Raw genomic sequence first — 25,386 nt, 5'->3', positions numbered from 1 at the left:
TACTTGGACTTCCAGAAAGCATCGATAAGGTTCCACACGCAAGACTTCTGAGGAAACTACAAAGCCATGGAATAGAAGGAGATACGCTAAGATGGATAGGCAAATAGCTGGAAAACAGACAGCAGAGGGTAAGCATAAATGGAAAGTTCTCAGCCTGGGAGAAAGTGACAAGCGGTGTTCCCCAGGGCTCGGTTCTTGGGCCCATCTTATTCAATATCTTCATAAATGACCTGGAAGAGGAAATTACTAGTAATATAATCAAGTTTGCAGATGATACAAAACTATGCCGGGCAGTTGGGTCTCAAAAAGACAGTGAGGAACTCCAGAGAGACTTGAACATGCTAGAGAAATGGGCGGAAAAATGGCAGATGAACTTTAATATAGATAAATGCAAAGTGATGCATCTGGGCAGGAAAAACAAAGAATATGCATATAAAATGTTAGGTGTAACATTGGGCAAGAGCGAACAAGAGAGGGACCTTGGGGTACTGATAGATAGGACCCTTAAGCCGTCGGCTCAATGTGCAGCGGCGGCAAAGAAAGCGAACAGGATGTTGGGCATGATAAAGAAGGGAATCACGAGTAGATCGGTGGATGTCATAATGCCGCTTTACAGAGCAATGGTCAGACCACACTTGGAATACTGTATCCAACACTGGTCTCCCTACCTAAGGAAGGATATCACCCTGCTGGAGAGGGTGCAGAGGCGAGCCACAAGGCTAGTAAAGGGTATGGAGAATCTGAGTTTCAAAGAACGCCTCGGAAAACTGGGATTGTTCACCCTCAAGAAGAGAAGGCTACGAGGGGATATGATAGAGACTTTTAAAATACTGAAAGGTTTTGACAAAATTGAGCAAGATACATTGGTATTCACTTGTCAAATGTGAATCGGACACGAGGTCATGGACTGAAACTGAGGGGCAAAAGGTCCAGGACAAATATCAGGAAGTTATTTTTCACACAGCGAGTGGTGGACACTTGGAATGCTCTCCCGGAGAAGGTTGTGACGGAAACCACCATTCTGGGATTCAAGGGCAAGTTGGATGCTTACCTTCTTGCAAATCACATTGCGGGATATGGGTCTTCAACAAGCAACATCTAGCTTAGCCGCCGCATGTGTGGGTCGCTGGACTAGATGGACCCAAGGTCTGATCCGGTGAAGGCATTTCTTATGCTCTTATGTCACTCTTGAGAAGCAGTTGATAGCTTCTACTCATTTGATGTACTATCTTCATGCTAAGCACCCACAATGGATTTTTCCCACCAGGACTCATCCTTTGCTGCGATCTATGAGATAATGTTGGCAATGGTTGTGTAAATGAATTAATTTGCCTTTTACCTCCACGGTTCTGTTGCCCTTGTGGGGTAATTGAGACCTGGATTCTGATGCTTCCAAACTATACTTACTGTGCTGGAGTGCTCATGGTCTATGCTACATGCGAGATGTGGTGTCGGAGGAGGGAGTGCCTCGTTCTTTCCAGGATCTATAGGCGGTAGGTCTCTTGGAGGTTCGGGATTAGCTTTTCTACCGCCAGGTGTCTCATTATCTCCAATCTTTGGATGCTGCTACTTTGAACGAAGACTGGGCGGATGTGGTGTGTGAGACTTTGACTTTGTCCCGCCTGACTCGGACTAGCTTATCTTTTCATCAAGTCAGTTTGGGCTGCTTCACGGCACCTTGGGATCCTGAGGTTGTGGTCGCTGTATGGAACCAGGATCTCTCCCATTCTGAACATATCACGGGCCCCAGAGTTCATCTTCTTATGAAACATCTTCCTCGGATGACTCGTTCTGTTGTGCTGCAGGAGCAGCACTTCAAGTTTCTTTTGCAGCTGCATGTCTCACCATTCCGGGCCTATGTTTCTAGATATGCTTCTCAAGCTCGGTGTCCTAGGTGCCAGTCCACCCCTGCAGGCTTGCTTCACATGTTTTGGTCTTGTGACCGCATTCAAACCTGGTCTTTTGTAGCACTGTACCTGCAGTCTGCTCTGTGCAAGCAGATTCCTTTGAAAGCAGACATTCTGCTCTTTTCTCAGGGGGTTCATTTGGGCTTGTCTAGAGGGGGCAACATGTTATTGCAAAAGGCCTCCTTGTTGGCCTGGAAATGTATCCTTCTGTTGTGGCGCCAAGCTGAAGTGCCGACCCTTACTATGTTTACTTTGTTGAAATTTGAATATCAGAGGGGAGGTTCTAGGCCAGTGATGGCTAACCTTTTTGAGCCCGAGTGCCCAAACTGCCGCACAAAACCAAAGAATTTCCTCAAAGTGCCAGCACGTCAATTAAACCTTAATAACAAGATTTTAGTATCTAAAAACTCTTTATAAAGTTGCCTGAACTATGTAACATCATTTTTAAAGATTGGAATCTTTGTATTGTCAGAGAATAAATTTGATTCACAATCCTTTGGTTTTCATTTCAATTTATTGGCAATTTATAATGTTTTAATGATTTCATTCATGGGCCGAATACACACATACTTTTCTCTGTCGCCGCACTCTTTGACCAAAAGATTTGTAAGCCTGCAACCACATCAAGGTAGACTCTTTCAGCAGCTCCCCTCCCTCCCCCTTACCTTTGTGGCCAAGTCAAAATGATCTACCAACAATAAAATTTTAAAAACACAAAGCACGCTGTACGTAGAGAAAATGTTAATTATCATTTATATTCCGCGGGTTTTCAAAGAGGTCAAGGCAGATGACTTTATGCAATGTCACCTCAGTAACAACTATACAAAAATAGACAAATATTCCCCCTCCCTTTTTACTAAACCGCGATAGCGGTTTTTAGCGCAGGGACCTGCGCTGAATGCCCCACGCTGCTCTTGAAGCTCATAGGCTCCCTGCGCTAAAAAACGCTATTGCGGTTTAGTAAAAGGGGGCCATAGTGCAAAATATAGACAGCATATATAAATTCTCAAAACGGACACATTTTGATCACTAAATTGAAAATAAAATCATTTTCCTACCTTTGGTAATTTCATCAGTCTCTGGTTGCACTTTATTCTTCTGACTGTGCATCCAATATTTCTTCCCTTTTTTCAGCCTCCTGTATGCTTTCTCTCCTCCAGACCTCATTCCCTCCCCAAACTTTTTCTTTGTTTCACCCTGCCCCCTTCTTTCTTTTTCTCTCTCTCCATACCCCCTTTCATTCTGTATGTCTGTCTTTCTCTCTCTCTCCGTGCCCCATTTTTCTTTGTTTCACCCAGCCCTCTTTCTTTTTTTTTTTTTTTGGCTCCCTGACCCCCCCTTTCTTTCTTTCTCCTTGCCCTCCCCTATGCCACCACCATTGGGAAAATGCTGCCACATGAGACAGATTTGCATGCCTACTTCTCCACTAAATACAAATCTCTCTTATGCATATTAATTTGGAATCTCCTGAAAACCTGACTCATTAGTTGCCTTGTAGAACTGTGAGTGAAGACCAATGCCCTACAGCAAAAACGCAAAAGAGAGGAATAGCATTTGGGAAAACCTTGTGTCCTTTATTGTTCAGTAGCTGGCTAGCATAGAGGAAGAAGTTTTCAGCACCATGGACAGATCATCTCTCTCCCACAGAGAAACTTGCAGTAAGATAATGTGCTACTTTTTAACCTGTGCCTAGATGTTCATTTTGAAAAGGATGCTGTAAGGGTAAATAAAATGACAATATGAAAATCTCCAAAATATAGATGTCAGTGTTCTTTGTTGCAATGTATTTAACTAGAGCTTTTAATCTGCTTCAAAAAGATTGCAAATACGTACAATCTCCTTTTCTATAGAGGTGTGAAAATATTAAAACTGGGTGGCAGTATTGCAGGAATATTTAATCATTTTACATTTTTGTTATACCACCGTTCAATAATATGTCAGAGTGGTATACAATATCAAATGAGATTTGATAAAATTGTAAAAAAACAAACAAATCCCAAAACCACTGATTATTAGAATCTTAAGAGTGTTCCTTGAGGGGGCAATATGTAAACAAAGGAACAAAGCTTTTTCTTGCAGGAATACTGTCTATCTTGGGCATTATCCACCCCTAAGGTTAGGTCAGTAGAAAACTGTTGCCATAACAACAGAAAATCTTTTTTTTTTTTTCTCAGTCAACCATTTGGCTATGAGACTGACACTCTCCCTGTTTCATTGCAAAATATTGCCCAGAAACACAAATTCCATAACAATCATTAAAGCAGAATTTCTATCTGACAATAGGATGTGTCTTTATAATGGCTGAAAACCATTTTTAGATGGCTGAACATCACTTTGACTGCAGATGCAGATGCAGATTTAAAACAGGTTTAAGCTCATCTGGGGTAGGAAAAGAAATATAATTTGTATTACATTACATTAGAGATTTCTATTCCGCCATTACCTTGCAGTTCAAGGCGGATTACAAAAGAGTTATAAATGGTGGGTTACAATATTGAATTATTGGTGAATTCAAGAGAAGTTGAGAAGGCGGATTACAAAAAGAGATATAAATGGTGGGATACAGTAGAAGATCAAATTGAAATCAAGAGAAATTGATAAGAACTAGTAGTATCTGTGGAGTGGGGTGAAGGCAGGAGGATGGAAGGTAATTGATATGTTAAGAGTGATTCAGTGATTTTTTGAAGAGTATCGTTTTTATTTTTTTTCTGAAGATCTTGTATTCGGAGGTGGTTATCAGTAGGTTGGAGATTTGGTTATCCAGTTTTGCTGCTTGTGTTGCTAGTAGTCCATCATACAGTTTTTTCTGTTTGACTTCTTTGATTGGAGGGTGTGTGAAAGGGGTTTGTGTTTTTCTATGTCTGGGTGATGTAGTTTGGTAGAGGCGGTTGTTTAGGTAGATTGGGCTGTCTCAGTTTAACGATTTAAATAGCATGCAGTAGAATTTAAATAGTATTCTTTCTTGAATTGGTAGCCAGTGTGAGTCGATGTATGCTTCTGTAATACGGTCATGTTTCTTCAGTGAGTAGGTGAGTCTCAGCACTGTATTTTGGATTGTTTGTAGTTGTTTAGTCATTGTTGCAGGGCAGGGGAGGTAGAGGATGTTGCAGTAATCCAGTAGGCCTAGTATAAGGGATTGAACTATGAGCTGGAATTGTGGTCTTTCGAAGAATTTTCGTACTTGTCTTAAATTTCTCATAACTGCAAAAGATTTCTGTATTGTTTTGTTTATTTGAGGCTGCATGGTGCAGCATCTGTCTATAGTCATTCCTAATAGTTTTAGGGTGGTTTGAATGGTTGATTGTGTTGATTTCTATATTGGTTAAGGTTGGGGCTTTGTTATTTTCATGGAGGATGAATTTTGTTTTGTCTGGGTTGAGTTTCAATTTGTGATCTTTCATCCAGGTTGCTACTGCTTCTAGTGTTCAATGTAGTGTGTCTGTTATGGCGATCTTTGGCTGATTGAACGGCATGAGGATGGTAATGTCATTTGCATAACTATAGGAGGTAATGTCTAGATTGTTCAGGTATGTTCTGAGGGAGGCAGTATATAGGTTGAATAGAGTAGGGGATAGTGGGGATCCTTGAGGTACGCCGCAGGGATTGGACCAAGGTTCAGATTTTACTTTATCCGATTTTACTCTGTATGTTCTGGATTTCAGGAAGCCTTCAAACCAGGAGTATACTTTATCAGAGATACCTATTGTGTCCAAAATTTGCAGTAAGATGTTTTATGGTCTACTAGGTCAAATGCTGTGGTCAGATCCAGTTGTATGAGCATTTTTTTCCCAGTGCTAAGATGTTGTCTGGCTGTGCCCATAAGGGATCCCAGTAATGTCTCTGTGCTGAAGTTGGTTCTGAAGCCAGACTGTGTGGGGTGAAGTATGTTGTGGTCTTCCAGATAGTTGGTGAGGAGTTTGGCTACTAGACCTTCTGTTAGTTTGACATATAGAGGTATTGAAGCAATGGGTCTGAAGTTGGATGGCTGGTCAGTTGGTCCTTTTGGGTCTTTTTGAATTGGGGTGATGATTGTGTATTGTGATTATTTGGTATGTTTCAGTAACAAGTTTAAAGTTTATTCAATTACTTTTTCTCCCGCCCAATTGGATTAACCTTCTAGGCAGTTTACAATCTAATTGGAGAATGTGCAAGAAAATGACAGACAAGCTAGTGAGGTTAATTGATAGAAACTCTGCAAAGTGCCTCTTAGAATATTTTAAGGAGGACTTTATAACACTGAAGTACAAGGGAATCCATAAGACACTACCACTCCCCCTGCTGGATATTTCCTCACAATGTCAGAGCTACCTTAAGTGGCACGGGAGGGGCAGAGCCAGGAAAATAGTTGCTAGGACGTATAAAAGGCAGGGCCAGAGTTGGGTTAAGGAGGCCTAGGCGGTTTGCTGGGTTGTTCAAACTCAAATAAGTAGACACAAATGTGTTTCGGCCCTATGGCCTGCGTCAGGGGTCTTGATATTTTTCCCTGTCAACTTGTTTCACCAGTGCAGTACTAACAGTGTAAATGCATTCTGTGAGAGCTGTTGTGTCACGTTGAATTCAAAACATTGAAGCAGCACTGGTAACAGATAAATCACGGCAGAAATCACTTTTAATTACAAACGCTGATTTATCTATTACCAGTGCTGCTTCAATGTTTTGAATTCAACGTGACACAACAGCTCTCACAGAATGCACTTACACTGTTAGTAGCTGCACTGGTGAAACAAGTTGACAGGGAAAGATATCAGGACTCCTGATGCAGGCCACAGGACACATCCATGTCGAGGCACAGTAAAGTATTGCAACTAACAGAATCGCAACACCTTTTGGTCAACTTCACTGTGCTAGTGCCACCCGTGCACTGCTCACAGACACCTCCTTCCACTTATGCACCCTACTATGGAATTACGCTTAGGCTCTAGCACACATAAGTGGCACCCATGTAAATGGCATGTACATGTAGCCACATAGTTATAAAATTGCCCTAATAGCACACGATTATATGCCTCATGCCAGAGTTGGCCAAGCATTGAACACCAATTCTATAACAGCAACTGTGTGCTAAGATGCCATTATAGAATACTTGCAGGTGTAAGTATTCTTACCCAAGCATTCCGTGATCCATGTGTAACATATGGTATTCTATAATGAGTGTAACAGAGAGACATACCCATGCTCTGTCCATGCTCCATCCATGAGTACTTCCTCTGGCATTTATGTAATAAGGAATTTGTGTGTATATTTTATAGAATACTGCTCACACATATGGAAATATGTGCACATTATACATGTGTGTGTGCTAATAATCCATATTCATATGGTGGTTTTCTTTTTTGCACATGACAAAATGATGGAATAGTGCCTAGTTTATCTTTGTCTATTCTAAAATTCAGTAGTTTGGGTGGTTGTCTTGATCTTTGTTTCCACGCCTTGCTATTCTATTCATAGTGTCAAGGATGGGGCATCCTCCGGTGCCCTTCTGCAGGTTGGTCCCTTCTATCAGGTGTGCTTGAGCATGTCTCCTGTATTGGAATTGACATCTCTATCTATGGTGGTGGCCTATGTAATGACCCACTGTGCGCATTTGGTTGCCAGCATATGTCCCTGATGATCAGAGAAGCAGATTAGAACAGCTTGTGCCCCCCCTTAAACTGTCACTTTTCATTTAGCCAAAAGGCCCAGCAAACACTTATGCTTCTTTCTCATCTCATTATGGCATTAGGAGAAAGGGAACAGTGCTAGTGGCATAGCAAAACTAGAGAGGAGTTCTTTTAAGTATGTTTGGTTGTGTTTTTTTTCCTTCAGAGCGGCTGTGAACTGAGGCACAGAGCAAGAGCAATCAAGAGCTGAAATGTCAGTCTACAATAACGGTGCCAGGGTGCCTTCTCCTCAAGAAGCTACCAATGGCTTCTCCCAGCCCAGTGCTTCCACCACCTGGCATAAACCTGAGGAGGAGATCCGAAAAGCTGAACCAAACTTGGTGGTGAAAAAGGCCCACCGGGAAATATTGGACCATGAGCGGAAGCGGCGGGTGGAGCTAAAGTGCATGGAGCTGCAAGAGATGATGGAAGAACAAGGGTAAGCCCTGCCATCTTTAGTAATTGGGACAAGGATTGGTAATGTGTATCCTGGGAGATGTGTGTTTTTCCCCCACCTGAGTACTTTAAGTTTAGTTTTTCTGATCTTGCAATTCAAGATATCTTGCACAGTATGGAGCAGTTTTAAAAGTAGATGCTTCCATTTAGGTGCCCTGAATCCACATGGTAGGAACCTATTTTATAACAGAACCTAGGTGCCTAGGTTCCATCATAGAATACTAGGGAAAGATTAGGTTCCTACCTTGATAATCTTCTTTCTTGTAAATCCACACTCTATTTCTGATCAAGTGGGTAGTCAATCCCATCTCACGAGATCTCATGTAGGAAACCTCATTAACATAACTTTTTGCTCCTCCTCTCTTACCGCTAGACTGCCCTTCAAATTCCAGTGTGTTACAAAGCAGACAGTCATTCCTGTAGAGGACACAAGAGAGAAACTCCCCAAGAACAAGTTTAATCTGCTCATATTACTATGCCATGCTGTCAGAGTGGGCATATTCTGAAAAGCCCTTATCAACTAGATCAGTTTCATCTTTCGCATCTCCAGAAGAAAGTTTGTTCACTCCTGTGGTGAAGCATTCTCCCTGATATTCCAAGTCTTGTGTTGACGTGACATTTCTGAAAGTTGACCACCCAGCTGAGTCTCTGGAGCAACTGGACAACCCAGCAAACCACCTGGTGTCCCTCAGACTTGGACTGTGCTCTGATCAGCCAATTATCAAGATACAGGTGGATTTAGATGCCTACCTGTGCAGGTGAGCTGCCATCACCTTCGTGATGATCTGAGGTGCTGTGGCCAGCCCAAAGGGCAAGGCTGCAAACTGAAAGCGCTGTTCCAAGACTTGGAAACTCTTAAGCTCTGGAAATATTGGAACATGTAGATAGGCCTCCATCAAATCAAGAAATACTAGGAACTTCTCTAGAGCTATTGTTGCGATTACTGACCTCACCATTTCCATTTGGAATCATGGGATTTTAAGGGTTGCATTAATGGCCTTGAGATTCAGAATTGGTCTGCAATTCTTGGAGTCTCTCTTTGGCAAGACAAAGTATATCGAGTATCTACCACAGTTCAAGTCTCTCTCAGGAATGGGTTCTATGGTTGCTATTTCATAACATCATAAGAATAGCCTTACTGGGTCAGACCAATGCTCCATCAAGCCCAGTTTCCCGTTCTCAAGGTGGCTAATCCAGGTCCCTAGTACCTGGCCAAAACCAAAGGAGTAGCAACATTCCATGCTACTGATCCAGGGCAAGCAGTGGCTTCCCCCATGTCTTTCTCAATAACAGACTATGGACTTTCCTCCAGGAAATCGTCCAACCCTTTCTTAAAACTAGCTACACTATCCACTCTTACCACAACCTCTGGCAACATGTTCCAGAGCTTAACTATTCTCGGAGCAAAAACAAATTTCCTCCTATTGGTTTTAAAAGTATCTCCCTGTAACTTCATCATGTGTCCCCTAGTCTTTGTAATTTCTGACGGAGTGAAAAATCGATCCATTCTACCCTACTCAGGATTTTGTAGACATCAATCATATCTCCCCTCAGCTGTCTCTTTTCCAAGCTGAAGAGCTCTAACCTTAAAAGGTCTTTCCTCATACGAGAGGAGTTCCATCCCCTTTATCACCTTGGTCACTCTTCTTTGAACCTTTTCTATTGTTGTATATCTTTCTTGAGATAAGAAGCCCAGAATTGAATGCAATACTCTAGATCAGGTCGCACCATGGAGCGATACAGGGGCATTATAACATTCTTAGTCTTGTTAACCATCCTTTTTAAAAAATAATTACTAGCATCCTGTTTGCTTTTTTGGCCGCCACCACACATTGGGCAGAAGGTTTCATTGCATTGTTTACGATGACACCCAGATCTTTTTCTTGGGCACTAACCCCCAAGGTAGACCCTAGCATCTGGTAACTGTGAATCAGGTTATTCTTCCCAATGTGCATCACTTTGCATTTGTCCACATTAAATTTCATCTGCCACTTGGACACCCAGTCTTCCACTTTCCTAAGGTCTGCCTGCAATTTTTCACAATTCGCATGCGTTTTAACAACTTTGTACAGTATAGTGTCATTTGCAAATTTAATCACCTCACTCGTTCCAATTTCCAGATCATTTATAAATAAGTTAAATAGCACTGGTCCCAGTACAGACCCCTGCGGCACTCCACTGTTTACTATCCTCCATTGAGAAAAATGACCATTTAACCCTACCTTCTATTTTCTATCCGATAAACAATTCCTAATCCACAACTGAACTTTGTCACCTATCCCATGACTCTTTAATTTTCTCAGGAGCCTCTCATGCTGACCACAAATAAAATGAATCTCTTCAAACAAGTAATTAATAAATTCCAATAAATAAATAATAAAAATGTTTGCATACAATGGAGGTAGTGTAAGTAAATATATAGTACATTACAATACAATACAAGACTGCAAGGACTTGAAATCTCTTAGGAATGAACTGAAAATTCATTTAATTGTACAAGCATTTAATTAATGTGGAATACTTTTCTCTATAAGATGTATATAATTAGATATTCTGATAGTAGAAGACAGATATGATGGCTGACATGTTGCTTTCAATGTTATATGTAAGAGCTTATGGGGCTCATAATCGAAATGGAAATAAGTCTAAAATCCTGCCTAAATCGGCACTTGGACGATCAGAAAGACAGGCCATTCAAGTGCCAATAATCAAAACAGGTTTTAGACGTATCTAAAAATAGCTCAGGCCTTTTCGGTGCTGCTGTACGCCCAGAGTTGAAAAGGGCATTTTAGGAGGAGTGGTGAGGGCAGATTTAGGGCTCCTTTTACAAAGGTGCGCTAGCATTTTTAGCGCATGCACAAGATTAGCGTGCGCTAGCCAAAAAATTGCTGCCTGCTTAAAAGAAGGCGGTAGTGGCTAGTGCACGCGCTAAAACCACTAGCGCACCTTTGTAAAAGGATCCCTTAGTCGTACTGCAAGTATAACCGAACGTTTAACGAGACTGCCTAGATGGAACGTGTATGTAGTGACTTAGGCAAACTAAAGTGCCCAGAAGGTATCCAAAGTGACCAGATAACCACTGCAGACACAAAGTACAGCCCCCACGCACTGCCCCAGTGATCACTGACCCCCCCCCCAATACCATAAAAATCAGAATAAAAACGTACATATCTGCCTCCAGAACATCAGCACCTGGCATAGGAAAGCCTAGTAGAGCTGCACAGAGGTGGCTTAAGTAGTCCAGGGGGTGGGCTAGTGAACCATAAGGACCCAGGCCCATAAGCCACTCTAACCACTGCATTCATGGTGAAACATGTGCGCTCCCCCAAACCTCCCAAAACCCTATTGTACTGCCATATAGGTGACACCTGCAGCCATAAGGGCTATTGGAGTGGTAGACATGTGGGTCTAGTAGGTTTTGGGGGGTGTTTTGGAGGGCTTACCATGACCTATAAGGGAGTTATGGTGAGATGTTTATGTGGCACCTTTTTGTGACGTTCGCAGCAGTGCCTCTGTTGCCATGTCTAGGTGTCCAGTTCATCACTTTGCTGACCCCACCCACGTACAAAAGGTCTTGTTCTAGGCATTTTTGACTTGGATGAGAATGGGGTATAAAGATCTATGACTTAGCGGTCTGGATGATCAAATGGCTGGACGTAGAAGTAGACGATTCTCGAAAAAATTAATATTTTGGACGTATTTTTCGAGAATGGATTTTTGACATGTCCAACTTTGGGTGACTAGCGACTTAGGCCCAAAATGGACTTAGATGTATTTTTTGATTATGCCCCTCTATGCTTTTAATGTATTCTGCTTAGGTTTTAAGTGGAATAGAAAATTTTTAAATTAATAAATATTGTCTTATATATTGCAATTCTCCACAAGGAATCTATGCGGTTTACAATAAGAATTAAATCAATTTCTTGATGCTACATTTTTAAGCATGATCTTGTGGTTGTTACCATTTGTATATACATTTTCAGTATCCTGAAAACCCAACTGGACATATGGTTCTGGCTTAGATCTGGTTTAGAATTATTCAATTAGTCTATCCTTGCAGGAAAAGAACCCACCAAACCTATTCTGAACTGGGCAATAAAAGCACTAAATCTGTAGTATGAAGCCCTCAGGAGGAATATGAGTGTGCCTGTCTTTGAAGAAAAAAAAAAAAAGATGCTAGGAAAGGAAGAACAGTTTCCGCACACTTAATCAATGTCATAAAGCAAAAGTATTGATCAAGACTTGAACAACAGCCAATGGTATCATCTGATAGCAAAATAACTGCACTGCCCTATTCCTCATTCCAACCACCGTCATGGTCATAACTCAGAATTAATGACCTGTGAAAAGAGAAAAAATGAGGGAGGATACACTGTAAATACATTGCTTCCCTCTGAGCTGTTACTATCTTTTCTTGTGTTCATCAAAAGAGAAAGAACATCAGCAGTTTTGCCCTTCTCTATGCTACTTCCTCAATGGCAAAAATTTTCTCCCATGCCTTTCTCACCCAGTACTATCCCCATCATTCCTCCAACTGCAATTCATGTGGCGTCATCTATGTTATCCAGTGTCCATGAAAACCAAACGAATTCACCACCCCAACTAGATGTCATGTGTGCTTAAAAACACTATGGTTTGTAACATAATGACTATCTACCCTGCATAGATGAAAGCCTATTCACATCCCAATTTGGGATATCTATTCTTTTAAATTTTAAAATTAGCCCTTTTTATTTAATATATTTTTTTATTTCACTTAATATTTTTATCCACCATTTTTGTTTCCATCATTTTAGGGCTTCCTACTTTTTTGCATTTATTTATGGCTTCATTTTTATATGGCCTTAATTGTCTTTTCTGTTATGGTTTTAATGTTCTTTTTTTATTTTAAAGATTCATAGCATCGTCTTTATAGTTACTGTCTAATTCCATTCATTAAGCCCATTACAGTTCATGAAGCTGTGCTATTTCAATTGCTCTTTCCATACTTCCTGTTTTCGCTGGGTTTTAATTCACACCATGTGATCTCACTGTGTCTCTTTTGTCACTCATGTCATTTTTTTTCTAAAGGCTTTTTATTAATTGTCAGACTCCTTTTTTTTAAATATAAGGTTTCATGTTTTTACATTTTTGTTCGGTAGTCCTATCCACTATGTTATGGGTCATGTGACTTTTCTTTCAAATCACCCACGGTTTTTGCGCCGGTTTCACTTTCAATTTGCACTGCTTGAAAGCGCTGCCATTTTCTTACAAAGGTAAGGGCTGCTCTATTTTTATTTCGGTTTTTATTCTCCTTTTAATCTTTATATGCCTTTATGTTTTTCGTTTTTAAAGATGCCTATAGCTGATTTGTCCTTTTAAAATAATCTTTTGTTTTATTTTTTTCTTCTTTCTTGCAATCCCTACTTGTCATTCCCTACTGTTTCTATCCATTTATGTTCTCTTTTCTCATTAATTGTAGTTCTACTCTCATTTCCCTTTTGTTTTCTTGTCCTCCCACCCTCCAAATTTGTTTGTCTCATATGACTATGTTTATGATTTGTAGTTTGTTACTGTACAATACTTTGAATTTTATGTAAAGCGTTTAATCAAATTTTAATAAACTATGAACTATGAAACTTTTGCAGTGCGTTTTGAACTCCGTGTCTACCAGCCAAGGTATTGTTCTCCTGTTTTTGTCTTTATTTGCTTAAATTTATATCATCTATGCATGGACAATGCGTTTAGCGTGCACTATGTGCGGCATCTTCTCATTATTCCCTCCCTAAACATTATTGGTACATGGAGGTCTACTATCTTTTTGGTCATAGCTCCTCAGCTTTGGAATATTTTACCAAGTTATTTGGATGAAGAAACATCATTAGAAAAATTCAAAGGCTCTCTAAAAAGTTTTCTGTATAAGGATGCCTTTGAGATGTAAAAAGATGATCATGCTATGTTTAAAATTTTATATTTTTATTTAAATGTCTAATCAGTCTTCATTTGCAGGATTCAATTTTTTATCTTCCCCCCTTTTTTATTTCTTTTCATTTTTTGCCCCCCTCCAATGTGACCCATATATGTTCTCTCTTTGCTTTCATTATTGTAGTTCATCCCCTTATCCTTTTGTACCTGTATTGAATTTTGTATGTATATATTATTTTGTATTAATGTACTATATTGTTTTTCCCCCATTTTAAAATTTGTAATACGCTTTGAAATATTTGACAATGCGTGCACATCAAATTTTAATAAAAACTTGAAACACATACTTGCTCAAATATGCCTACTCCTATTCTTGCAATTCTGTTCTCTTGTTCATGGTGTGCAACTATTCCCTTTGTAACCTTTTCAGCATCTAAAGCATATTTACCGTACTTGCTTGAATATGTCTAACCCCCATTCTTCTCCTGCAACTTACAATTTGTTCTCTTAAACATGGTGTCATTTTTAACTTTTATAGAAAATCACTATTGTTTTGAATTGTCCACATATGTCAAACTGGTGTGTCTGTTTTGTTTTTAGGTGTATTATTGCATGTTTATTTTTTGTTCACTGCCTAGTTTGGGAGATAGGGCAGGATATAAGAATTTTTAAATAAATGTGCCTGACACCCGAACATTGGTAATTGAAACACTGCAGATCATTCTTAATGTTTGAGGTTAAGTGGGCAACCGAGACCTTACAGTACATTATTCATGTCCAGATTCCAGACTATACCACTTGGTAGGATACTTATCTGAAGTTCTCCAGTTTTTTTACTTTACCCTCTGTTGTTTGTTCCAGATATTCAGAAGAGGAAATCCAGCAGAAAGTTGGAACCTTTCGGCAAATGTTAATGGAGAAAGAGGGAGTGCTAACCAGGGAGGATCAGCACGGTCGCCAGATGTGAGTACCAAAAATTGTTTATTAAATAGTACGGAGTTGATATTCAGAGGGAATGAACTAGGCAGGAGCAGCACTAAATATAGTAACATAGTAGATGACAGAAGATAAAAACTTGCACTGTCCATCCACTCTGCCCAATAAGATCTATAGTATATTCTTGATCTGTCCTTGCTATTTTCAAAGCACAGACTATCATGTGCAACACCCATTCCACTCATTGATTATTATTATTTTAGATTTCATAACTGCCTTTTCATGAACAGATCACCCAAAGTGGTTTTCAATTCACTGAATAGTAATCAGGTACTTTTAAGCATTTTATTTATGTATTTATTTTATTTCTTTCTAAAATTTGTAGACTACCTATCCCTAAGTGGTTAACAAAAAAACATTCACAATAGTTCCAGACAAAATACATAAAAAAAATCTTCAATTACAGCCCCGGCTGGCTCACAATCTTACTGCGGAACCTGGGGGAATGGAGTGCTAAGTGACTTGCCTGGAGTCACAAGGAGCAGCGGCTCTAACCCTTCATTGAAGTGCCGGGGTGGTCCAGAGGTGGAGTTGGAACTTTTCTAGGCACATTCTTGTTGTGCGAGTCGAGAATTATTACTAAAAATCATGGTTTTCAAATGGAAGAGGGGGTGTTAAAAAATAATTGGCCCCGGGTGTCGCATGTGTCTAGGTATGCCACTGTTTAAATGATCTCCTATGGGGGTACAGCATTTTAAGCTTTTATTAATATCTACCTGGTTGGGGGGGGGGTTTCTGTTCTTATTTATCTTCATTCCTCTTCCCATCTCCCATCCCTAAGCCATTAAGATATAATTTCATCCAGGGACCACATACTTCATCTCTCTTTTGCACCCCAAACTTGGTCACCAGCCCCCTCATTCTATAATAGGGTACTTAAATTTACATGAGTATTGTATGTAAATATTTAGGCCCAGATTCTCCAACTGGTAGCATTGGCGGCCACCTTAAAAGTGGCCACGATCACATATCAATCACGCGACAGCACCGTTTAGACTAGAATCACGCCTCAGGCAACGGTAGACGCCAGAAATGTAGGCCAGGGTTTTCTAATCTTAATGTATATTTTCTGTAAACCGCTTAGAACCTAACGGATGTAGCGGTATATAAGAAATAAATTACATTACATTACATTACATAACGTGGCACCTAACATCACTTCTGGCATTAGCCACACCTACAGTGGCAATAGGCACCATAAAGCGCCTACAGAAGCGCGATTCTAGTGCTGGTTTTCTAGGCGCTAGTAGGCATCTTGAAAATCAGTTTAAAACATTGTTTAAATGTTGTTTTTCACTGAGCTTGGGCTCCTGCTGGTGCCTAAAAAACAGTCTATAAATTATAAGGGGTGAAATATAGAACAAACTCTTCTCCGTAGAGTCTGGGAAAGTCAAGTATCTCAAAACAAAAGCAAAAACCCAGAACTCTATCCTAGGAACTTATGTGTAACTCAAGTATACAGTGTGGCTATATAAGATTCTTCAAAAAGTTAATGCTCAGAGATGTGGAGACCAGGTGGGAAACTCACATGCAAGGTCTCATCATCCAATTACTGCAATTTAACTATTGAACAAGTATATATGGCATTTGCCTCATATTAAACGGTATGAAAAAATCTCTCATTATAATAAATTTGTAACATCCTGAAAAGAACACCTATCTTAGAAAAAGTTGAAAAATCCTGACATGGGCCAGGGTTTGCGGACTGCTTCAGGGAACCCCATTGGCTGGATTTCAAAACAGATAGTGATTTCCACTAAAAGCGTAGAATTTGAAAGCTCATATTCGGTAGAGACAGGAAGTGGTGAAAACTCGGACTTGTCTCTGTGGATCAAATATAAAACCATTGTTACCCGATTTATGAGTAAAATAAAAAAAACTACAACTTATATAATAAGAAAACATTGGCAAACTCAACTGATTCATTTCGCAGGGTATGAGCGACATGCCATCTCTACAATGGACTCTAAACCTGGCACTTTGTTTCTTCGGTGCTGGCTGCCCTTTTGTTCTACTTTAACTCCAACTGCCAGAAGCAGACTTTTGAACTAATGCACTCACCATGGTTTTGGACATGTGAGCTGCTGTTCCCATGGCTTATATTTGTTGCATTCCTGCTTTGTTATTATGCTTCTGTTCTTCTATTTTGTATTTGAAAACTTTAATAAAAAGATTTAAACATAAAGAAGAAAACAAAACCTTAAACATAACCTAAGCCGGATACCTGTTATTCAAATGTTACTTCTTAGTCTCACTTTTCCTGGTTGTTAACAGTTCAAAAAAGATGTCGCGGGAAAACGGCATTTAATTCCTAACATCGCCACAGCTGACAGACGTGACAATGTACCCAACGGTGATAGGCTTAACATCTGGGAACTATGGAAACCCTGTTTAAGCTATCAAAAAAGCTTGCTATTCAATTTCATTATTTAAACCCCGAGGGTGCATAGTATTTAAATGAAAAATCCACTGTTGTTCACACTGCCACAAAACCACTGTGCAATTGCCACCTCATGGAAACTGAGGTGCCTCGATCACTGAATACTTTAAATCCTCAATAGTATGGTTACAAGACAGCCAATGCTGTATTGATCTTACTTATATGCTCAATTATATGCTGTTTAATTGGACGTGTTGTGTAACGCACATACAATTTGAGACAGGCACATTGTATAATACATACCACTCCTTGAGTATTGCAGTCGGTGTCACGTTGGAACAGATATGTGCATACTTTGTAAAGAAGTGCTGAATCTGCAGATTTTACACTTTCCACAGGCTGTTTCCTCCCTCCCCCACACACACACCTTGGAACTGATCTGTGATGATATAAATTGCAAACACATCAGATGGTGCCTCAAATTGGGTCCTCTAGAGAACGCAAAACGTGGCATCTCTTGAAAACAGGAATAATACTGTAAAACAGACCAATGAGATTTAATTAGGCGTTTTATCTGAAATGCAAGCTGAGAATTCACATAAACTAATGCTTGTTCTGCAGACTAAATGGAGGGTTGCAACAGAACTTCTCGGTGAGAGTACAATGCTCGTTTATAGACTTTCTTAATAACTGACTGAGGATAATCTTTCTCGCAATTCCTCCACTTGTAGTTTTTTTATTTTATTCATACATCTGGTAACACCTAGTCTCCGCTTCTCTGAGCATTAACTTTTTGAAGAAGCTTAAACTGCCATATATTTGAGTTACAAATAAGTTCCTGGGATAGAGTTCTAGGTTTTTGCTTTTGTGTTAGCCTAAAAAAACATAAACAACTATATTTTATATTTTTAAACTTTAAAAAAAAAAAATACTTTATATAAAGTGTAAACCGTTTTGCACATAAAAGTGGAATATCAAGACCTAAATAAACTTGAAACCTGTTTCAAAGTTATATAGGGATCTATGCTTTAGCCCTTGTAAAATGATTGTTACAAAAAAAAAATTAATAATAATAATAAATTTTGCAACCAGTTTTCTCTATGGCCTGAGACAGCTCCAGTATGCACACGGGCCTCCTGGCTTCCACAAACTGGAGATCCCACAGAGCTGACTCATAAAAACTGTTTTTCAATAGAGCCTAAAACACATAATTCCATCTATTCTTAGTTGTTGTTGTTCTCTTGGCAGCATCATTGAAAACCACCTGGCCCATGAGGAGGAGGGTTCCATGTCATATGCGATGTATGGAGAGGGATGCTCGCTGGAGTGTGACTGTCACGCACATTGGTACAGAGAAGACAGCAGTCACAGGGACTACAGGTGAGCAACTAGAGCACCACATATTCATGCCACCAGGGGGCATGCTGGAGTTGGGAGATGGGTGATGGCTTTCCAGATACGAGGGCTCTTCAAAAATTATCAGACCTTAATTTTTCTTGCGTAAACTAATAAAGCTAGGGAGGCGTGGTTTGATGCATGTATGTAGGCGACCCTAATGCGCATACTTGAATTATTTCCCGCCTACAGAAGCTGTCAATCACTGGCAGACCGCCGATGAATGAGAAAGTGTAAGTGAGCGCCGTCCGATTTTCATTTTTGACAAAAAGTTGAACAACGCTACTGCATTAGATTTTGTGTAAAGCTCGGCGAGTCCCAAGTGGAAATGATCCACAAGATTCAACAAGCCTTCAGGGACGAAGCAATGGGCATCACACATATAAAGGAGTGGTACAACCGCTTCAGAGATGGCCGCACATCGGTGGAGAGTGAAGCACGTTCTGGCAGGCCCTCAACATCCAGAAATGAAATCATCGACCAAGTGACAACCCTGGTTATGCAGTATCATCAAATCACCAAGGGGTACTACCAAGAGGTTCTATGTCGCCTTCGTAATGCTGTGAGACGCAAACAGATGGACCTGTGGGCAGTGGGCAATTGTCAGCTCCATCACGATAACGCACCTGCTCATTCTTCACATTTGATACGGAGTTTCCTGGCCAAACACAACACACCTGTGGTTCCTCAAGCTCCCTACTCTCCCGACTTCTGGCTTTTCCCTAAGCTGAAAATGCCCCTGAAAGGGACCAGATTTCAGTCAAGAGAAGACATGCAGAATGCAATGGACCAGTTGCAAGCAATCTCCGGTGCTGCTTCTGACAGTGGCAGAACCACTGGAAGAAGTGTGTGACAGCCCAAGGGGACTACTTTGAAGGAGATTAGTATAAGATTGTTATATCTGAATACGAGTATTTTTTATGAATAAAGGTCTAATACTTTTTGAACAGCCCTCGTATATTACAGTTCTACAAATGTATTGCTTAAACTAGGTTAATTAAGCAGTAAATACCCATCAAAAGTCTGCACCTTGAGTTCTCAAGCAAGGTCCTTGGCATCATTATTTATTCTTCTCTCTCCCTCAACGACCACCTCAACTCCTTGGCAAAATCATGCTTTTTCAGCCTCCACATGCTGAGGAAAGTAAGATCCTACTTTCGCCAAAAACATTTCGCCGTCCTCGTCCAATCCATCATCCTCTCCAGACTTGACTACTGTAATGCCATTTACTTATGCCTAACAAAACAAAGACTCCAGCTTAACCAGAATACTGCAGCCAAGCTGATCTTTGCAAAACGCAAATCTGACCATGTCTCCCCACTCCTGACCAATCTTCATTGGCTCCCAGTGATTTCCAGAATCCATTTCAAATGCTTCTGCCTGGCTTTTAAGATCATTCACGGCATCCTCCCTCCCCTAATCCCACTATCCTTTAATTCCTCGTGTCCTGACTCCACCAGACCCGCCCAAAGATATAAACTATCCTTCCCCTCCCTACACGGTATTCTCTATGTAGAAAATCACCTCTCTTCAAAATCACAGGTCTCTGGAACGACCTTCCTATCCTGCTGCGGAACCTGGGCTCTTTCCAATTATTCCGCAAGCAACTGAAAACTTGGCTCTTCTCTAACATGTAATTCTATTTTCTCCCTTACTCTTCCATTCTATATATAAGCTCATGTAAACCTTTTCCTTTCTCTTCTTAATTTTAAGTTCTTGTAAACTGTGCCGAGCTCCACTTTTGTGGAGAGGATGCGGTATATAAACTTAAGGTTTAGTTTAGTTTAGTTTTAGTTTAGATATCACCCATATTGTACATGTTGCCATTCAACCACCAATGAAGTGCTGATATGCCACAAAAATATGCACCCTGAAATGTTTCATGGAATTTATAAAATTATTTCATTTGACTACATACTGAAAAGTGTATATTAATTTTTTGACATAGCAAGAGTGATAAGCTGTGTATGAAAATCCGTTGGGACTAAATGTGGTCTTTCCCGCTCATTCAATCTGTTCTATAATTAAGATTGCTTTGTGAAGATAAAGGAATTGTGATCGGTAGAGGAGATAAAGGGGGTGGTATTGATGTTCTAGATAAACAATATTACTATCAAGTGGCCTATTCTTGGTTACAAGATACTACTACTTATATCCAACTTTCCCAAGACCCTTCTGATGATATCATGACTCAACTGTTGTTTTTTTGTTAAGGAAGCTAAGAAATTGGGTTTTTTTGCCTAATTCAGAATATAAATTCTTAACAGTTCAATCTTTTCAAATTCCAATATTATACTTCCTCCCGAAGGTCCATAAAAATCTTTTGCAGCCTCTGAGACGTCCGATTGTCTCGGCTACGGGTTCTCTTTTGGAAAGGGTGTGCAAGTATAGATACATTTTTGGCCGCTTTGATTCCTGCGATTTCTTCATATTTACAGGACACTACTCAATTTTTACAAGAACTTGAGGCCTTTGATCAAATTCAGGACATGACTTTTTTAGTCATTCTAGATGTCAAATCGTTGTATACCTATATTCCTCAATGTGAAGCAATTTTAATTATAGAGCAAAGATTGAATGAGCAGGAAAGACTACATTTAGGACCAACGGATTTTCTTATACAGCTTATCTAATCTAATCCTTAGGTTTGTATACTGCATCATCTCCACGTTCGTAGAGCTCGACGCGGTTTACAGTAGGAGAAATAGGAAGGAACTACAACAAAGGGTTAGAGGTAGAAGTGTGAAGAAAATTTAGAGGACTTGGGATGCCAAGATATAAGAGTTTCCTTGATTCCTAAGTTGGAGGGAGACTTACATTTTTTGAGAAAAGCCATGTTTTCAGATGTTTGCGGAAAACTTGGAGAGAGCTCAAGTTCCGAAGAGGGGAGGTAAGGTTGTTCCAGAGCTCAGTGATTTTGAAGTGGAGGGAGGTCCCTAGCTTTCCTGTGTGGGAAATGCCTTTTAGCGAGGGGAAGGATAGTTTTAATTTGTGGAAGGATCTGGTGGTATTAGGATTTGAGGAATTCCAAGAAAGAGGGATAAAGGGAGGGAGGATACCATATAGGATTTTGAAAATTAAACAGGCGCATTTATAGTGGACCCTGGAGATTATCGGAAGCCAGTGGAGCTTGGCCAGGAGCGGGGAGACATGGTCAAATTTACTTTTAGCGAAGATGAGCTTGGCCGCGACATTCTGAATCCGTTGGAGTCTGTGGAGGTTTTTCTTAGTTAGGCTTAAGTAGATAGAGTTGCAATAGTCCAATCTGGAGAGGATGATGGATTGGACAAGGAGGGTAAAATGTTTTTGATGGAAGCAGGATCTAACTTTCCTCAGCATGTGAAGGCTGAAAAAGCATTTTTTTACCAAGGATTGGAGGTGGTCATTGAAGGACAATGTGGAATCAATGATGATGCCCAAGACCTTGCTCGAGAACTCAAGCTGCAGAGAGGAGCCAGAGGGTAGTGGGATGGAGGTGGGTAGGTGATCTAGTTTTGGACCGAGCCAAAGAAGTCTTGTTTTGGACTCATTCAATTTCATTTGCACAGTGTGGGCCCAGGATTGTAGGTTCATTATACAAGAGGATATGTTCTTAGACAGGTCAGTGAGGTTCGCTCGAGGAGGACGAGGATGTCGTCTGCATAAGTGTAAATTGTTTCAAGGGGGGGATAGGTGGAGGAGTTTTAGGGAGGACATATAGATGTTGAAAAGGATAGGGGATAGTGGAGAGCCTTGCGGGACTCCACAATTTGGTTTCCAGGGGGAGGATGAGGTGCCAGTCATGTTAACAATGTAAGAACGAGAGCGGAGGAATTTAGAGAACCAACCTAGGACTATAGAGTTGATACCTATCTCAGAGAGTTGGTAAACAAGAATATCATGGTGAACAACGTCAAAAGCAGCGGAAAGGTCAAATTGTAGGAGGACGGCGAACTTGTTGCGAGAGTGAAGTTGTTGAACCCTTGAAATCAGGGAAGACTATCACTCTTGCTATGTCAAAAAATTATTTTTGGTTTGATGGGAAATTTTTTGAACAGAAATCTGGTGTGGCAATGGGTGCTTCATTTGCCCCGTCCATTGCAAACTTGTTTATGGCTGCCCTTGAAGAACGTCTGATTTACAAATCTAATTTCTTCTGGCATGTTTCTCTTTGGAAGAGGTTTATAGATGATATTTATAGTAGTGTTAGTAATAGTGGTACAGTCCATGTTGAGATCTCAAGTTGAAAACATAAGTGATGTTAAAAAGTACTCAGCCTCAGAATCTTTCTCGCAGGTTTATTTAAAAATAGATGAAATCTTTAGATAATTTAATAAAAAATCTCTCTACTAACAAAGGATCCAGTTTCCTCCTGGGCCTATATGATAAATAGTACTCTATCATGCTATGGTACTTTCACTGAAACAATGTGCTTTTGTCCCTATTCCTAAATGATTTACACATTCTAGAAGTATTCACAGTCTTCTTCCTGGTTTCCATCACAGGACAAGACGGAGACTAAGTAGCTCTACCTCTCCCCCACCTAAGAAGAAAAAGAAGAAGAAATCGAGTCACAGGAGAAGTCGGTGGGTGTTTCTATGGTCTACTTCCCTCTCTATCTCTGTCCTCTTCCTCTTCCGTGAAGCTCCTTCAGAATATCTCCCTTTTTCTCCATGACTGTCTGTCTCCCTCATGCTTTTATGTTTCACTTTTGTCCTGACCCCTAAGGAAGAAGGTTCTTGAATCTTGATAACTGAGTGCCTGGTTAGAGCCTATTCTATAAAGAAAAGTAGGTGCCTACTTTCTTGTATAAAATAGTAGCATAACTAGGTATTAGAAATAATAAATAGTAGTAGTAATGTGCCTAACATTTAGGCACTGACACTTACACCAATACAAGTGCCTACATTCAGCAGGTACATGCGTTACTTACAGTACCTGGGAGTTCTGCTTATGACCTGCCATGCTCCCCCACCCCCTTCCAAGGCATGCTTTTCTTGCAAATATGCACTTTATAAGTTAAGCAGATATTTTCAGAATAGCACTTCTAGTGCAATAGGTGTGTTTTTCTGAACAGATGGATAATCTCCCCATGCTTGCAAGACTTGCAGAAGGAATCCATTCCAGCTTTTGAATCCTTCCTCCTTCACCAGAGGGCTCTGCTGCCCTCTTCAGTTTCTCTTTCTGACGTGAGCCAAAAGGAGTCTTTCTGATCTGCTCTGTATATTTCTTTATTTTGGGGGGGAGGGCGGGGGTGATTTTTCCTGGCTTTTGACGACTTTTGGTGCTGAGAGCTCACCACTTTGAGAGTCAAGCTGTGCCTGCATGGAGAATCAAATGAGGTCTGCAGCTGACAGGCCAATCCCTCTATGGTTTCTGTTGGCCAGCCTGCAGAAACTTTCATGGAGCTTGGGGTCCAGCTTTTGCTCACCTGGGATGTACCAGGGAGGGGCTTGAGGCTCTGATTGGCCCACATGCATAAGGCCCCACCCATAGGATGGACCTTATGCCGGGGGGATGTCGGTTGTCCGGGAGACATTGGACAACTCTTATGCTGTAGGGGGTGGGGAGGTGGATGTTGGTTGGGATGGAGAGATTGAGCATTTCTCCCACTGCCGAGGGAAGTTGGGGGGGGGAGTGTTGGTTGGTGGCAGGAAAAATTGGGCATCTCTCCTGCTGCCGGGGGTGTATGTCAGTTGGGTGGGAGAGATTAGGCATCTTGCCTGCTGTTGTGTTTTGGGGCTTTTTTTTTTGTTTATTCTGCATATGTGACCAGCGATAAGCACATGCAAATTTAGCAAGTCTTCGCTACTCTCTGCCAAACTCATTTGCATGAGTGTTTTGGGGAGAATGTACCTACGTAACAAATTATCCTTGGAAAAATTCATGCGATCTTTAAAAAGCTTTCTATATAAAGATGCATTCAATATACAAACAACTTAACTTCCCAAACATAAAATTCCCAGATCTTAATGAATTTTATGTGATCCCATCCTTTATGTTCCTCCCTAAATGTTCCTTTTTTAATTTTTTATTAAAGATTGTAATCCACTCCATTTACCCTTTACCATGCAGATCTGTTTGTATCAGTTTGTGTTAGAATAGATTTAATCTGTATAAAATGTCATATTTTGTCTACCCTTTTATATTGTATGTATTGGAAAACTGTAATACGCATTGAAATACATGATTTTGCGTAAATAACAAATCTTATTAAACTTGAAACCTGAAACCTTTTTAAAATCGCTACTAAAATGGCTGCGATAGCAGTCCAGTTTTTTACATGGTTTTTTTTTAAATTTAGACCTCTGACTGGCAGCCCGAAGATTTCATAACCCGGTATATAAACCAAATATTAGATTAGATGTTAGAGGAGTGATCCGTCTGAGGCAGTGATTTCTTCTCCCAGATACAACTACTTTAGGAGCTGAGGCAGGCTGCAGCACATATCTAGCACAGGTCACAGTGAGTAAGGCTGTTACAGCCTATGAGGAAAATCAGAGGGCAGGGTCTTTAAAACTTTTATTTTTCAGGTTTCTACCTCTTCCCTTAGAGTTCCTCATCTCCAAAATCACATTTTTGCTGGATTTTTGTTTTAGTTAAGGTGTTTTGGAGCCTTTTTGTGGCACCAAAATGCTGCCGCTGTGGCCAACTTGGATTTCCTAGTTTTTAAAAAAATGTCCTCCAGAACCTTCAAATTATCTTGTTTTGCCCCTTGTTTACCCTTAAT

General features: G+C 40.4%; 1 protein-coding gene across 1 annotated transcript in view; it reads left to right on the top strand.

Annotated features, from left to right (window-relative positions):
* The first annotated feature begins 7,758 nt into the window (after positions 1-7,758).
* Positions 7,759-25,386, top strand: part of SRRM3 (serine/arginine repetitive matrix 3) — a 123,326-nt gene continuing 105,698 nt past the window's right edge. Inside the window, exons 1-4 of the mRNA XM_033922491.1 lie at positions 7,759-7,985; positions 14,768-14,869; positions 18,531-18,662; positions 23,162-23,242. Coding sequence (XP_033778382.1) covers positions 7,759-7,985; positions 14,768-14,869; positions 18,531-18,662; positions 23,162-23,242 — 542 coding nt within the window. The remainder of the gene's footprint in view (positions 7,986-14,767; positions 14,870-18,530; positions 18,663-23,161; positions 23,243-25,386) is intronic.

This window comes from Geotrypetes seraphini, chromosome 15, assembly GCF_902459505.1.
Source record: "Geotrypetes seraphini chromosome 15, aGeoSer1.1, whole genome shotgun sequence".
NCBI classification, from domain to species: Eukaryota; Metazoa; Chordata; class Amphibia; order Gymnophiona; family Dermophiidae; genus Geotrypetes; species Geotrypetes seraphini.
This window is presented reverse-complemented; position numbering and strand designations above follow the sequence as displayed.